Source organism: Macrobrachium nipponense, chromosome 14, assembly GCF_015104395.2.
Source record: "Macrobrachium nipponense isolate FS-2020 chromosome 14, ASM1510439v2, whole genome shotgun sequence".
NCBI classification, from domain to species: domain Eukaryota; kingdom Metazoa; phylum Arthropoda; class Malacostraca; order Decapoda; family Palaemonidae; genus Macrobrachium; species Macrobrachium nipponense.
Window position 1 is genome coordinate 76,554,786 of NC_087207.1, and position 17,407 is coordinate 76,572,192.

Consider the following 17,407-nt stretch of genomic DNA (forward strand, 5'->3'; position numbering starts at 1 on the left):
TTTGGCGCAGATGATGACCTTGGACAAGGCCTTGGACCACCCCCAGGAAATCTCAATCAATCAAGGGCACAATAGTAGCTCTACAAAACATAGTGTTGGAAAATTATCAAATGTGAAAAAATTGTGAGTGCTTCATTTCGTAGACCTACCATGCAGTGAGACTATGATACTATTTTGACAACTTTCCATTCCTTTGGAACTATAATTGAAATAAGGATGAATTTCCTTGAAGTCACATCAAAATGGGAAGCATGAATTACTTTTCATAAATACGAAGATGCCGTGAAGGCTAATAGTAATATCAATACAGTTCAAATAAATCATTATGTTATAGAGGGAGCTTTGACAGATAAAGTACCCAAAAATTTTGATAGATATGTACCATCTGAATGGGTTCTAGATACCCGTTAGAAAACAGAGGGTAATAATCCTTCCAGAACTCCCAAACCTCCTATGTGGCTAGTTGCTACAGCGAAGGAGAAAACTTACCATTATTATAAGCTCTGCAAGTACCTCCAGAAAAAGGTGGGGGAATAAAGAGTGGAGGTAAATCTAGGTATTGAAAACGTGCAGTGTTAATACATGCTAAATAAACAACACAAGCACAAATGCTATCTGCAATGAATCCTTCTGGGCATGATATGATTAAAGAAATCAGACCCTAGTGAATTTTAGTTATGGCCAAGGGGTCATTTTTGACAAAGATTTATATGAGTTCAAAGAAAATGAGATCCTTGAAATTAGGCCATTGACAGTGTGGAAAGTAAAAAAGACACCTATTGCTAATATGATAATTTTGACCTTTGAAGACCCTACCGTTCCATCCCATGTAATCTTTGAAAATGAAATAGTGCGAGTAAGACCCTTCCTCCCGAAACCCATTCAATGTTTCAACTGTTTAAAGTTCGGTCATTCATCAAAAGTGTGTAGGAACACAAAAGTTTGCGTAAATTGCTCTGCCCCTGACCATGGTATTTGTTCTAAAACACCAAAGTGTAGTAATTGTCAGCTGAACCAAAAGGCTGATGAAAAAAATTGTGAAGCATATAAATATGAACTGTCAGCAGTAAATAAAGCTAATGCTGAACACATTAGCATAGGATATGCCAAACAACAATTGGGCCAATCAAAAAGCTATGTAAGAGCTCTAAACCCAATACCCCTTACTACCACAAGGGGTCCAGTGGGAGCACCTTCTCCTCCAGTAGGTGCATCAACCCCTGTGGTAGAGGCCTGGGTATCTAGGTCGGGTGCTCAGTCACTGGAAGCAAGAGCACACACCACCAAAGCAGGCAAGCTGCTTGTGGTTGAAAAAGAGTCTCCTCCAGGTGAACGGGGTCTCCCATCATCTCTTCCATCTCCTACTTTTCAAGTAGTAAATCTATCAGAGGCAGACTCTCTGCCTGATCTAATGGAGTTCAGAACAGTTAAGGAACCCCAAGAGAGGAAGGATTCCTCCAGGCTCTCCCCCATGTACTCCAAATAAGTAGGCTTCGATATATAACAGCTATATTGTGCTTTCCTCAAGTGAAGCAAGTACTTCAATAGAACGCAACCAAGGTAAAGAGGTGGCACAAATTACAATGGTACATATTCATCCTCCTAAAGAAAATCAAACTAGGAGAAATGAAGATCACAGGGTTAGTCATAAAAAACTATCTATTTTCAGAAAAGCTTCCAAATCGGATTTGTAATGGCTTTATTCAACATCCTACAAGGGAACTGTAAAGGGTTGCGTTCTCATGCTGAAAATCTAAAGGTCCTCCTAAGAGAAACTAATCCTGGAGTAATTCGCCTACAGGAAACTCAATTAGGTCCAGAGAAATTCAATCCTGGACTTAATTATGAGATCCTCACGTCCACTCCTCCAGTGGGTGATCGAGCACATGGAGGAGCAGCTATTATTGTGAGCAAATCACTGGAATGCTCGCCTGTAGCCCTCAGTACAAATTTACAGGCTGTTGCTCTTAAGATCACATTAGACAAGCAGATTACTGTGTGTTCCATCTACCTGCCTCCTAGATCAAACTTCACAAACGTTGTTATTCAATCATTAATTGAACAATTGCCACAACCATTTTTAATTCTTGGTGATTTTAATGTCCATAATCCGTTATGGGGAGGACATACTTCAGATAATGAGGGTAAAATGATAGAAGACATCATTAATAAAAATGATATTGTGCTTTTAAATGATGGTACTATGACTTACCATAATATATATTTTAATTCTTACTCTGCTATTGATCTGTGTATATGTTCCTCTGCAATAGCTTTAGTTTTTATTTGGTCAGTAAATGAATTGTTAAATGGCAGTGATCACTATCCCTTTCTTTTAAAGTATGCCAGAAATGTCCCTACAGAAATGCCACAGAAATGGAAGCCATTAGAAGCTGACTGGGAGAAGTATAAAAAGGAAACCCATCTAGATAAACCATTTAAATCTTCTAACAACCACATTAGAGCATATGAGTATTGGACAAACACTGTATTAACCCGTGCCGGAAAAAGCCTCTATTCCAAAAACTACTGGCAAGCCAAGGAGACCAACAGTTCCATGGTGGGACAAGAAGTGTGCCACCTGAAGGAAAATTACTAGAAGATGCTACAAGAAGTACAAATCAAGTGGCTCTTCCACTGCTAAAACAATATATCAGCGAACTATGGCAAAACAACGCCGATACTTTCGTCGTACCAAAAAAGACTCATAGATTTATTATATAAATGGAATTAACTCTAAAACACCATCGAGGTTTGTATGGAAAAAGGTACGAAAACTTGCAGGGAAATTTGTGTCACCCAAAACTCCCTCTTTGAGAGTAGGAAATAACCTCATTACTAACCCCTCAGATGTAGCTGAATCATTGAGTCAACATTTCTCCAATATTTCTAGCCCTAATAACTATTCTAGTGAATTCCAAAGAATCAGGAACACTCAGGTCAATATATATCTATCTGGTGATAACCGGGAGACATACAATGCAAGATTCTCTCTTCAAAAACTACATGAAGCACTCTCTTCAACAGATGACACTTCTGGTGAAGATACATCTTTATATATAATGCTTAGGAAGTTACCTGAAGAGGCCAAAAGCTACCTTCTTAAGATCATTAACAAGATTTGGGAGACTGGAATTATGCCGATATCCTGGAAAATTTCCATCGTAATCCCAGTTCAAAAACCAAATAAATATCCCCAACAAACTGCAAGTTATAGACCAATAGCATTAACAAGCTGTGTTTGCAAGTTAATGGAAAAATGATAAATTATCGCTTGGTATGGCACTTAGAATCAAATAAGCTTTTCTCTCCTTTCCACTTTGGGTTTCGTAAAGATAGATCCACCCTCGACCCACTTATGAGACTCTCCAACCAAGTTCAGCAGGGTTTTGTCAATCAGTGTCAAACAATAGGGGTCTTCTTTGATTTGGAAAATGCTTACGATACTACTTGGCGTTATGGAATTCTTAAACAACTACAGAAAATAGGTATTAAGGGCAACTTAATTCGATTCATTCATTCCTTTTTTCCGAGAGATTTATAAAAGTGAGAGTAGGGAATATTCTATCGTCCCCCTTTAGACAAGAGGAAGGTGTTCCACAAGGAAGTGTTCTCAGTGTGAGCTCTTGTGCTGTCGCCATAAATAACATCTTGGATGAAGTTCCAAGCCCTGTTTGAGCTTCATTGTTTGAGGAAGACTTGGCCATTTACTGCACTGCCTACGATGCTATAATGCCGATATCTACAGAAAGTTATTGATTGTCTCCAAATGGGCTAAGCTAAATGGGTTTAAATTTTCAGCCGTTAAGAGTGATGCTATCCGCTTCTCAAGGAGCAGACGTAAAGAGGTTATAACTAATTTAAAACTCGAGGGATCTATTTTACCATATTCTGCTGATGTCAAATTTTTGGGAATGACTTTTGACTCAAAACTCAGTTGGACTAAACATATTGATAATCTTAAATGTAAAATAAAAGCATCTTTTAATCTTTTGAAAGTAGTCTTTGGATATGAGTGGGGACCTAACAAGAAATGTTTACTAAGACTTGATGATGCACTTTGTAGATCATCAGATTTATTCTCCCGCATATAAAAAGAAACTTAACGACCTCAATATTCTCCATAACATGGGATTACAAATTTGCATTGGTGCGTTCCAAACATCTCCAGTTGAGTCTGTATGTAGTACCCATCAACTGCCCCTTGACTTACGACGGGAGGAACTGGGTCTGCGCTACTGAATGCGCATTAAAAGCAGTTCCGAAAATCCTTCCAATAAGGTCATTCGCCAATTTGACAACAGGAAATTTAAACTAAGGTCATCTGTTCATTTCCAGGTAAGGCTACATCAAGAAGTAAATAAGGATACTTTAAAAAATCAGAATATTTCTCAGTTGGTTGCCTCCAGATTCCCCCGTTGGCTTATCCATTATAGCAAAAGTTTGTAAGAAAACTATGGTTATAAAGAACCTTACTGCTGAAATGGAAAAGAGTTTATTTTTAGAACGTGATGTAAACCATGATGGTGCGTATAAGATTTATACAGATGGTTCCAAGCTGAGAGAGGGAGTTGGGCTAGCCGTAATTACAGAAGATTCTTATGAGGCTGCAAAGCTACCTCATTCGGCTTCAGTGTATACAGCAGAACTTTCTGCCATTAATAGAGCATTAGTTATTGTTCATCACACCGAGAAACAGAAATTTGTAATACATTTGGATTCTAAACGTGTTTTGGAAAGTCTTAGTATTTAGAATTCATCACATCCTTTGATTCTCCAAGCTTATGAGTGGCTTTTTCGAATTTCTTGCAAATACGAAGCAGTTTTGTTCTGCTGGGTTCCTGCCCATGTAGGGATCAAAGGTAGTGAAAAAGCTGATAGAGAAGCAAAAAGGGTATGTAATAAAAAATCACTGGATATCCATGAAGTTCCATACACTGACATGAAGTCTCCTACCTATTCGAAGCTATATCCGCCACAAATGGCAGGAGCGATGGTCCTCAAACTTCCTTGCCACAAACAAGAAACTGAAGGCAATCAGACGTAATTTGAATTTTTGGCAGTCATCATAGATTGTTTTAACGAGACTCCGTATTGGTCATTCCCGACTGACAGCTTTATACTTGAAGGAAGAGAGGCTCCAGTCTGTGCTCGCGGTAACTGCCTGTTGACAGTTGAGCATGTTCTGGTTTGTTGCCCAGTGTATGGTGCTGCCCGTACGAAATTCGGTCTTTCAGGGAAACGGCTTTCTTTTATATTAGAAGATGATGATGATGTCAATAACCTTGTAAAATTCTTAAAAGAGATTGATATATATTGTAAAATTTGACATATTTTACTAATATTTAATTTTACCTTTCACCTGATGCATACAAGCGTATGCAGTTATACTTTTATTTGTATTTTAATATAAAAATCATTCTTTATGTAATTTTTTTATGACATTTTTTAGTGAAATATGGTTTTTAAGTTTCATTCCCTTTAGATTATCATCAATGTATTTATTTCATTCCATTACGGCGCTGAATCACCATAATTGGTCCCACTGCTTGGGGTTGTCCCTAAATTTCATAATCCATCCATCTCTCTTCGCTTTCCTTCTGAGACTTCTCCTCATGAGCAGCGGTTGACTTCTCAAGAGGCAGTACCACATGTAATGGGAAACTACGCATCTACTTCTTGCCAAACTTCTTTTTTCAAGTCGCTTGGTGTTATAATGTTATCTTACTTGGATGTTTTCTCAAGGATCATTTTTTGTTTAGGTCAACAAACGCAACGGTCTGTAGGGCAAATAACGAAGAATTTTTGTACTGTGGAACCTTACGAAGACTGCCTCTCGGAATCACCTGAGAAATAAGACTTTTGCTAAAGGAAAGGAGATGCCTTTATATTTGTCAGCCAGAATTTTTAGTTTTGTAAAGGTTATAGCAGTTGGAGAAAAACTGATAATAATAATGTGACATTTATTGCGTATAATGTTTAAACACAGTCAAGATGGAAAACAGAAACAACAAACAGGTGTTTTAAATAACCGAAAGTTGAGGAAAGAATTAAAACAAATTCCTATAGAGCAAAAAAGCAAACATTGCTGATGGTGACCAAAGTTCTGCTGACCTGAGTTTTGGAGCGAAATAAAGCAAAAATAGTAAATAAAGAGGCAAACAACATAGATCAAACATTTGATGGTAGGAAAATGAAATTGAAAGAAAATATAGAATAATAGTAAATAGCTTTTTTTTCACCTAACATTTCCGATTAAGTATTTATATTTCATCTGGTTGGTCTTATTTACTTGTTACTCTCTTACTTCTGTTCTATTTAATGTTTTCACGTTTGGAATAATAATAATAATAATAATAATAATAATAATAATAATAATAAGAAAAGTGATGGACTCCTAAGGAGGCAAGATGCAACCCGAAACCCCACACTGTAAATACCACCCAGTCGAATTGGAGGACTGTGATAGACCAAAAAAAAAAAATAATAATATTAATAGGTAATGAGTTTGTCGGTGTACGAATTGTATTCTCAGGTCAAAATGAAAAGCCTTTTACTATGACCTTGGTCCAAGGGCTAGGAATCTGGAACTGACGTGTGACTGCGTCCAAGTACCATGAATCGATATTCGCTAATACATTCATGCAGAGAACCAACAGCTGAGTAAACGCTCCGCCAGTTGCATGATAATTGCGACAGTCCATTGTAAATGAAACTATCTACTTCTATCATTTCTGCATCTGTCTTAGCGGTGGTTGCCAAGTCAATCATTTCCTCCAGCTTTGTCGTAACATGGCGGTACAAGTCTTGTATGACTGAAGCTCCGTCTATGGCCTTTCCTATAGCTTTCAGAATCATGTCAGTATTAAAGATAATTGTGTTAAGGTCAGCATCGAGTATGATAAATGAATGAAAATCATTAATTACATTGTCAGTTTTGTCAGCGGCATCAAGGATCATTGCGCCAAGCCTCTTGATCTCTGTGTCCCTGGCGGCAATTTCTCGTTGGAGAAATTCGATTTGTTGCGCGCTTTGTTGGATAGTGTCTTCTAATGTTTCTACTAATGATTTCTCTTCCGTAGTGCCTGCTATCAGTAATGGTATTCCAATTAGCAAAGGTGTCAGCACAGCTCCCCAAATTTTTTTAACTCTTGCATTGTGGATCTTCGCCCTCAGTTGTTTCTTTGCTTCAGTGAGTTCGGCTTGAGCCTTTAGAATTGTTGAGTATCTGTCGTTTATCTCCACTCGCTCCTGCTCAGTGAGGCTCTCGAGGCGGAGCCTCTCCGCCTTGAGTGTGTCCAGGTACTCGTTTTTCTGCTTGGTTCTTTTCTCAATGTCCGCGAGTGTGTTTCTTGCAATTCCTCCCTGTCTTTCGAAAGCAGTCTTATCCTTCAAAAGATAGTCCCGAAAGCTCTCCGATTTATTTTTTGTTTTCTCCGCAATTGATTGGATTTTCTCACTGTCTCTTTTAACGAACTTTAGGAAAGAGGCGGTCTCCTTCAGCTTTTGAGCTAATGTGTAGTTTTTGTTCATTTCCTCCGTCAGTTTCCTTATGCGTTCTGTATTGCTATTAATACTAGCTTGGAAAAATGGTGCCATGTCCGGTGCTTTTTCCAGTGCTGCATTGTATCCCTTCGTGGCTAATGCCAATTGTTCGTTTGCCGAGGTAATCTCCTGTGTGATCTCTTTAATGCGCACTTGTTCGTTTCTCGAAAGCTTTATTTCTTTAATTATTCTTTTATTGATTTTATATTTTCTGTTGAATTCGGGCTCAAAATGTTTGGCTAATTTGAAAGTTTTGATAATATTGCTCACAATGCTATCGCCATTTCTCCACATGAAGGCGTGCTGTTGAGCAGCTTGGAGGTCTTTATCATAACTGTCAAAAATGTCATGATATTCTTCATACCTTTCGTAATAGACTTTAAGAGGAATCATAGATGTAATCAAGTTGACATAGGTATCAATATGAGCAACCCGCGGACATATTTCTTCTGCACTCGTTAGTATTTCGCTGACTTTGCCATTATCGGGACACTTCTCCTGACTTAGGTCGTCGTCAGCAGGAGCAGCCGCCGGCCGTTTTCCAAGAAATACTTCTTTAAACATGTCAGTCAGTGTTGTCTTGTTACTGTTGAGGATGTCCATCACTTGTTGACCCTTATTTTGCTCTGCTATGCGCCGTGCAGTTTCACCAGCAGTGTTCATTGCATCTTTCAATGAGGGCTCCAGCACGATCATTAACAAAAAAGCTTCCTTGTTTCCATAGAAGGCTGCATAGTGAAGAGCAGTTGAACCATATTTATCAGCAGCAGAGAGAGAGGCCCCTTTCTTTTTCAAGTCAGTAATAATGTCTGCATTTCCACCCATGGCTGCGAAGTGGATGGGCGTCAGAAGGGCTTCACTTTTGGCATTGACGTCGATTCCGTCGGCTTCTAAAAGTTTTTGAACAGCGCTCTCACTGTAGCTCCTCGCAGCGTAATGAAGTGGTGTGAGGCCATGTTCCGCTGCCGCATTCAAGTCAAGATTATCATCTTGAAGCAAGATATCAATGGTGTCTCCATTACCAGCAACTGCCATGTGAAGTGGTGTCAAGCCGCTGTTGTCTTTGATGTTGGTAACAGCTCCCTTTTCTATCAGTGCTTGAGTAGCCTCTACGTGGTCATTCGCTACTGCAATGTGTAGAGGTGATAATCCTAGAGAGCTTGTCTGTGCATTGACTTCAGCTCCCTTTCCTATTAAATATCCTATACCTTCCTTCCCACCAAATAATGCAGCAAAATGTAGGGGCTGCTGATTGTCATTTGTTTTCGCCTTGACATTAGCATTTTTTCCTATCAAGAACTCCATCACTTTTGTATTTCCTTGTTTTGCTGCATAATGAAGAGGAGTCAGTTGATTTTCAAGAGAAAAATTGATATCTGTCGCAGGGTCACTTGCCAGTGCTGTAATGTCTCTTATGGCTATATCTTCATTAGGTGATGCAGCAGCATTCAAAATATCACGATTAATATCTCTAACTGAAGTTTCCAAATTATTTCTCACAATTGCAACGAGCTCAGGTTTTTCTTTGTGGTCAAACTTTCTGTATAAGAACCGTATCACGCCAGTCTCTGCCTGTGGTAGTTTAATAGTTGGGCAGACTTTACCATCTATTTCGTACGGAGTTGACCACGCCCCTACAGAAGACAATCCATTCTCGGACACTAATTGAATTGCATATGACACTTTTTTGCCAGTTACCCACGGGCCTATAGGGGCTGAGGGAGAAGAATGGCTAAAGAGTGGCTTGCCTGTAATACTCCCTGGCGTAGGGAGTGCTTTGTTGCGGCTAATAATTTCTTCTATGTCTTTTTCAAGCTTTTTCAAATCGGCGAATTTTTCAGATAAAAGTTCAGTGAAACCTCTGATATGCGAAACATAGGGCAAAAGTTGTGCTTCTGAAAGGACTTGCTTAATTTTTGCAATGAGGCCTTCTGTTTCACCATAGCCCAGAACAATCTTCACTCTCTCCACTGCTGAATGGACACGTTGCATATAAGTGTTAAAACCTTCTAATTGTAACTCTTCTAATGCCTTTGATGCTAGGAAAGCATTACTCGAAACAATGGAAGATAACATGTGTGTGTAGACCTGCAAACCGTGAACAAGTAAATCTAACGTAAATACAGCAGACAGATCGGAGGCTTCACGTGGTATAGCATATTGTTGTTGGATTACTTGGTTCAGAATGTCTTGCAGTTCAGTAGACTCTAAGTATTCCAAATAACCCTTAGGTTTCTCTATTTCATCCTTTCGACTCTTTTCAGGCAAACTCTCAAGGTGGTTCAACTTTTCATGAAAGCCTTGAATGGCTATCAAAATGTCAGAGGCGAGTGTTTGTAGTTTAGCTTTATCAATTATTTCAGGGATGCTTTCAAATCCTTTTTGAAGTGTTGTTTTAGTCTCCTCTATCTCTGCTGTGATAAACTCTTTGAGTTCACTGATACTCACCTGGATTTTTGCAAAATTTACTGCACTTTTAGCATTTCCATGGATTATCAGTCCTTGTAATGCAGCAGTGTTTATACGATTCTCTAAGAAGCCTTTGTTGATTAATTTACGAGTCACATCAAAATTGAACTGATTTCCTTTTATGGCACTTGTAATGAGATAGTTTGTCATTTCAGAATACATTTTATTACTTATCTCATTTTTCCGAACTGATAGGCTAATACCTTGAAGCTTTGCCTCCATTCCAGACAGTTTGCTTTCTACATCATTTAGACGTGCACCAACCCCACCACCCACTAACTGAAAGTGGCTGCTTTTAAATAGCTGATTTGCTGTAGAGACAACTGAACTGACAGCCAACACTCCACTAAAAAGTAATGCTGGATCAAGTCTTTTGACTCTTTCAATTTGACGGTATGGCTCAAAAGAATTCTCTGTCCATCTGCTGTCCAGCAAGTCATCAAGTTCCACATCAAAAGATAATTTTTCAGGCCACTGCATCAGGCACCCTTGCCCTTGTGATTCTGCAGTGGGCAAGACACAGGAGCTCGTACTTTTGCTGAACATTGTTCCATCCGGACAGAAGCGTAGCTGGATAGCATACTCCCCGGAGTTCCGCCGACCCCGCTCCTCACACCGATAGAATAATCTGCAGGAGGCTGTGCAATAAAAGAAAAAGAAGAATTAGTCATATAACCATCTAAATATTTTTTCGGTAATCGAAATAACATTATATTCCGTGACTAACTGACTACTATTGAATTGTTATTGCCACGATTTATAGATAATATTTTAGAGATGTCTTTCATCAAAGCATATACATAATCAGTTATCAGGAGACTACATTAAGTTAGATAATAAAAGACAAGTAAAACCTATTTCAGTAGCGCACTTTTCGAGTCATAAGAATTTAGTTTCTTTGAGATTCAATTTATTTTGAGTCGTCTCCTGATTAAGAAGGGGTCCTAAGGCAGTAAGCACCATTTCGGGGAACCCACCTCCAGAGCTAATATTATGGCACTTAAGAGACTGGATGTATTTTTTGAAAAATACCCTTTCTTGACAATTTTGTTTTGCTCGTCCAAGACCTTTCAGCCAAGCTCAACGTTTGTACTAGTTATGTTTTAAACTAGCTTACATGAACCTTCGTATATGTTTTTTTTTTATGTATATCAAAGACATTTACCGATATACTTTCTTATTTGAAAATGTCAAAGTTGAAGTTCTTGAGTAACTGCTTACAATGCGTTCCTATTGCAAAACGTCAAAGTTGAAGATTTTTGGTAGCTGATAATTACATAATAGTCTTCAATCGTACTTGAGGAGTCCTTTTATGTCTCTATAAATAGCACAGACTTTTAAAAAATTTACTATTCACAAAGGAGAATTTTTGTCTCGTGAACTGTGAATGAAGAAGTGCCCACCTGGTACTGGGAAGTCTCCGCTCTTAGTACACTGATGACCGATTCCATCGCTGCTGCTTTCTTCTGGAACTGATTCATTCGAGAATGAACTGGAACGGACATACTTCAAGGTCTCGGCTGTAGAGATTGGGGAAGAGTGCCCATAAAATGTACCCAGCTCTGCTGTTCTGCCGTCCAGTGGATGAATTTTCATGTGGAAACTCCTGGCTTCTTGCTTAAGGGTCCGTCCTGTTTCAGAAATAGATTTTAAAGGTAATCCGTTGATAAGTGTGTGTGTTTATATATATATATATATATATATATATATATATATATATATATATATATATATAGAGTATACATTAAATATATATATATCTATATATATATTATATATATATATATATATATATATATATATATATATATATAGATCTATATATAGAGTGTTGCAGAATTAGTAAAGGAAAATAGGTAGCAGAATATGTTGAGAAAACTTAGAATGAAGAGATTGATGTAAGTAGTTCACTTTTATTGAAGTGAAGTGTGGATGTGGAATATATATATGCAGGGTATATTGCACGTGCTGTAAAAAAAAAATGTATTCGTGAGCATGTATACTGAAGTTTGCGCGTTGTTATTGAAAACTGGTTGAGAGAGATAATTCACTCCCATATTTTTTGTGAAAAATAATGAGAGTTAGCCTGGGAGAAATACTCTAGATTCGGTATTGCGTTTCTGAGTGTGAATAGGAGTCAAGAGAAGAAGAGCAGTGGCCCGTCTCTCATGGGGAGAAGAAGGGGAGGGAGGGGAGGGGGGAGGGAGGGGGAGGGGAGAGGATGTGGGTCATAGGTTGGCTGTGAGACCAAATGCTACAGTCTGTTGGTTACATTAACGGTGCCAGTGGAAGGGTGCTAAAAAGATGATGATTGATGTTACGAGTTTCTAAAAAACTATTAAAATGAAATTAAGAGGATTATTTAAAAAAAATAATAAGAAAGTTAAGCAGATTATTTGTACACCAGTGACTACCAAGCAAGTGTTGAATGCACTCGAATTTCGTGATATCAGTACTACGGCAAATGACAGAATGAGAAAAAAAAAAAAAGTAGTGGAAGAATGTGAGAGAAGGTCAAGTTAAAAACCGATAAGCGATGAATTGAAAAAAACTGTGAAAGTGTTAATTTAATGAAAAATAAAGTATGTTGTGGTGGGCGTAGTCATGTATAAAAACCGGGAGACAGGGTGGTAAACAGGATATTTGCACTACAGTAGAAAGGTTGAGTCCCTGCAGAGTTGACTGGAATCTAGAAGGATATAATATGAGGTATGAGAAAAGCGTGGGCTCGCATGCAAGTTAGAGTTGATGGTTTTTGTACGGAGAAGGCGATGTTCCGTTTGTGTTGCTTCCATGGAAATTTAGACAGTTAATTGAAGGTAGTTTCCATTTTTAACATTTGTGGTGGAAAGGCCGTAAAGAGAAACTGACCTTTTGCAAGGGCAGTCAGAAGCAGCGCGGAAAAGGCCAAGTGCAGAACCTTCATCTTTCTGACGACCTGGGGAACGAAAAAAGTACCTGAGTTGTAAAATGAAAAGTAGTGATAAGTAAGTACACCTTAGTTTAACCAGATCACTGAGCTGATCACAGCTGTCCTAGAGTTGGCCCGAAGTATTAAATATTTTTTTACGTGGCTAGGAACTAATTGCTTTCTTAGCAACGGGACTTACAGCTTAATTGTGGGATCCAAACCACATCATATCGAGAAATGAATTTCTAATCACCAGAAGTAAATTCCTCTGATTCCACACAGAGAGGCCGCAGGAAGCGAATTCGCGCTACCAGATTCACAGTCGATTGATAACAGGACAAAAAGTTCCCTTCAATGAATTTTGGGTTCCTGTTTTCATCCTTTTGTATGGACTGTAGAAAAATGACATAATACTGCTCTTAGGGTACTGTAGCTCTTGCTGGGGCAAACTGAGCACCATTGTGTACAATGTTCTCGTGAAAATGCCTGTATGAGCTGTAGTGTGACTGTTATAGCGATGTATGTGTGTGAATATGCACGTAGGTCATTCTCAGGATGTTTCTCCTCCTTGAGAAGAAGTCCTTTGAACATGTTCCATTTCTTTTCATCTTAGAAATGTTATGAATGTCCTAGTGTTTCTTGTAAAGAATATTTTACGATAAGATATTTATGATTTTTTTATTAGAATGGAAATGTAAATAGAAATAATGTTTATTGCGTATTTATTTTAGTTTACGTTGGTGAAACAACACGCTATATTACCGCCCCAAATAAGCTGGAGGTCGGATCACGCCTTGTTTATACTAAAGAATAGAAGGAACGTTGAGGGAGGTTTCATTGTTTTACCAGTTTCATAACTGGGTCGGCGCCCATATCTAGTAATTCTCTGGGCGAAGTTATTCCAAGGAGACGGTCAGTTCTATAGTAATGGATTCTTTTGTGGTTTTAGTATTAGAAAGTATAAAAATGTCACGAGCAAATTTAGTAGTCAAGTTATATATATATATATATATATATATATATATATATATATATATATATATATATATATATATAAATGTCACACGCAGCTCGTGACATTTATATATATATATATATATATATATATATATATATATATATATATATATATATATACTATTTGTCTCTTGTGACATTTTTATTTTATACTTTCTAATACTAAAACCACAAAAGAATCCATTACTATAGAACTGACCGTCTCCTTGGAATAACTTCGCTCAGAGAATTACTAGATATGGGCGCCGACCCAGTTATGAAACTGGTGAAACAATGAAACCTCCCTCAACGTTCCTTCTATTCTTTAGTATAAACAAGGCGTGATCCGACCTCCAGCTTATTTGGGGCGAGTGCTAAAATTTACGGTAAAATAGCGTTTTGTTTCACCAACGTAAACTAAAATAAATGCGCAATAAACATTATTTCTATTTACACTTCCATTCTAATAAAAAAATCATAAATATCTTATCGTAAAATATTCTTTACAAGAAACACTAGGACATTCATAACAACATTTCTAAGATGAAAAGAAATGGAACATGTTCAAAGGACTTCTTCTCAAGGAGGAGAAACATCCTGAGAATGACCTACGTGCATATTCACACACATACATCGCTATAACAGTCACACTACAGCTCATTAAATGAAAGAATTCAACATCAGCTCTTAAGCATGATTTGAACTCGTGTCTCCCGAGTTGCTAACCACATCTTTAACAAACACCTAAAGGATGCACACACACACACACACACATATGAAGGGAGAAAACTTTTGGTTTTTCCTACTGGGAAGTCAGCGTCATTTGATGTGTTCGTCTCATGTTTTCCCGTCGAGTGTACGAATGTGAAGTTCTATGTTAGTATACTCGTCAGTATTGATGACGCCTTAATAGAAACTCTTTCGAGTAATATATACGAATGCTATGACGTAATCAAGTGAGTAGGGTCGGTAAACCTTTAGTGCTTACGACTCGAAGGACCAGTTCAAAAATCCTGCTTGAAAGATGAAGTTCAATTCACTCATTTAACTGTCCATTATAACATTAATTAATACACATACATACATACATACATACATACATACATCATACATACATACATAATATATATATATATATATATATATATATGTGTGTGTGTGTGTGTGTGTGTGTGCGGCATCCTTTAGGTGTTTGTTAAAGATGTGGTTAGCAACTCGGGAGACACGAGTTCAAATCATGCTTAAGAGCTGATGTTGAATTCTTTCATTTAATTGTTACTCTCTCACACACACACACACACACACACACACACACACACACACACACACACACACATATATATATATATATATATATATATATATATATATATATATATATATATATGTATACATAAAGAATCATTTACTTTTGGAAATATTTGCACCAAGCATTTTTTCATGCCGGTGCTCCAAAGCCTTTGAATTCGTGACTGGTAAGAATAACATGCTTATGGCCTCAGATGTGGGTGGCAGTGCCCGTTGTGTGAGACCCATTTACTAAGGTGTCGCAACCTCTCTTTGGATATCCGACAGGCCACCGCCACCGAGGATTTAAGGGGAAGATTCAGTGTAACAATATTCTGTGGTTATTTGACTCTTAAGCAACTCGTTGCGTATTCTGTTCAGAATTCCGTCCAAGCGGTGTCTCTTCGAAAAAGAATGCGCTTCATGGTTACGTTTAGGTTTTGATATGGTTTTGGCTAAGTGGTTAACTGATGCACAGCGTCGTTCATGACGTAAGACTTTCACAAACTGAAAGTTTGGCGCAGCGCTTTCATAAACTGAAAGAGTAATATGAAGGTTTTGAACGCGTTATATCGACATCTGTCCTTGCAGTGTGCAATGTGGACCTATTGGAGACTCGCGACTCCAGTTTCTGAAAATGAATCTGTCGTTTCAGTATTCACGCCAAATTCGCATTCTACCGTAGTACTACATTCTACCACTTTCCCCCCGCGGCGGCGCCGTGGAGAAGCTAATTAGACGGGAACCTTACTTGTACGCTGAACGAGAGGGAACCAGGGCGGGCGGGAGGACACTCTTGAGGAGCTCCGACGGCCGAGTTCAAGACCTCCTGGAGACCTTCTCGACACACCCACGGCTGAATGAGCTGGGCAGAAGACAGACGGTTCACGACAACTGAGTTGAAGTGTGTTGCGTCGTTAGGATGTAAAGTATAGAGGCTGATGATTTAGGGACGTGCGTGCGCGTCGTTCACTTGCGCGTAATTCCCCAGCGTCCCTGAATTTTTGTTTTTTAAATGACATTGTGCTCTCTCTCTCTCTCTCTCTCTCTCTCTCTCTCAGTGGATGTCACTGTCACTTTATCTACCAATTCTGAGTGTGTGAACATATACACTGCAAGATGATGGTCACCCAAGCATCTACATGAATTTGAGTCTACGCAGTGTACCCAAATATTCATGTATTATGTAGTTCTTGTAGATGACACTTGTGAGACCAGCTATAGAAATGATCTTTTTCTTCTTCATTGACAAAAAAAAATGAAAAAGTTAAGTTTACATTGATTAAAATTACTCATAAAGTATGAGTCTCGATAAGCCGAGTTTACGTGATGCTTGAACCTTTTACTTGAACATAACTTATTTCTTGCTTTAAACTGATATATATATATATATATATATATATATATATATATATATTATATATATATATATATATATGGCATAGCCTCTTTAGTTGGCAGTTCATATTGAAAGCGGAAGTAGTAATGGTGGAGTCAAGTATTTTAGAACTGCGTTTTAATTTGTCATTGCACTCCTATCCTGTTACTCTCTGGTTACAATAAGGTTAGGGTACACAACTGGGCGATATATATATATATATATATATATATATATATTATTATATAATTAATATATATATCATATATATATATATATATAGATAATTCTTATAAGTAAGTTTTGTAATGCAATTATAATTTTGGTAATATGATTAATTCACCTCAGAACCTGTGTGTCATGTTATGAAATATAAGTTTTTGTGTTCAGATTCCCAAAATTAAAGATAACATATGTTAAGTAGTGTAACTTTTCATTTTTAAACATACATAAGGTGGAGAGAGGAAAGACGTACATAAGACAGAGAGAAAGAGTAACAGAGAAGGTTGTTATTCACACCTCGAGAAGGCCTGAGCCAGCTGATTTCTTTATCCGCGCAAACATACGCAGGGACCTCCCAGGCACCATCAAATCCTTCAAGAAGCTTCCCTACAATGATGTTATTGATGTTTAACATAGAGAGATGACGAAATATGTTTTCGTCTTGAACTAGATGCTAATCGCCCATACGCTTATGGGGATAGAGAACGATTCATTCGATCTCGAGACCTAGCCGCTGGTGTGAGGGATAGTCTCTCTCTCTCTCTCTCAAAGCTCTCTCTCTCGCACTCACTCGTTCGCGAGTTTTTCATTAACGTAAT

At 38.0% G+C, this 17,407-nt stretch overlaps 1 protein-coding gene across 1 annotated transcript; it reads right to left on the bottom strand.

The window, feature by feature from the left end:
* Positions 1-5,949: 5,949 nt before the first annotated feature.
* Positions 5,950-16,121, bottom strand: LOC135226590 (uncharacterized). Its single transcript, XM_064266283.1, has 4 exons — positions 15,960-16,121; positions 12,886-12,952; positions 11,418-11,645; positions 5,950-10,652 (listed from the first exon to the last, which is right to left on the bottom strand). Exons 2-4 carry the CDS (start codon positions 12,938-12,940, stop codon positions 6,577-6,579), a joined length of 4,359 nt encoding a protein of 1,452 aa, XP_064122353.1. The 5' UTR covers positions 12,941-12,952; positions 15,960-16,121; the 3' UTR covers positions 5,950-6,576.
* Between the last annotated feature and the right edge of the window lie 1,286 nt (positions 16,122-17,407).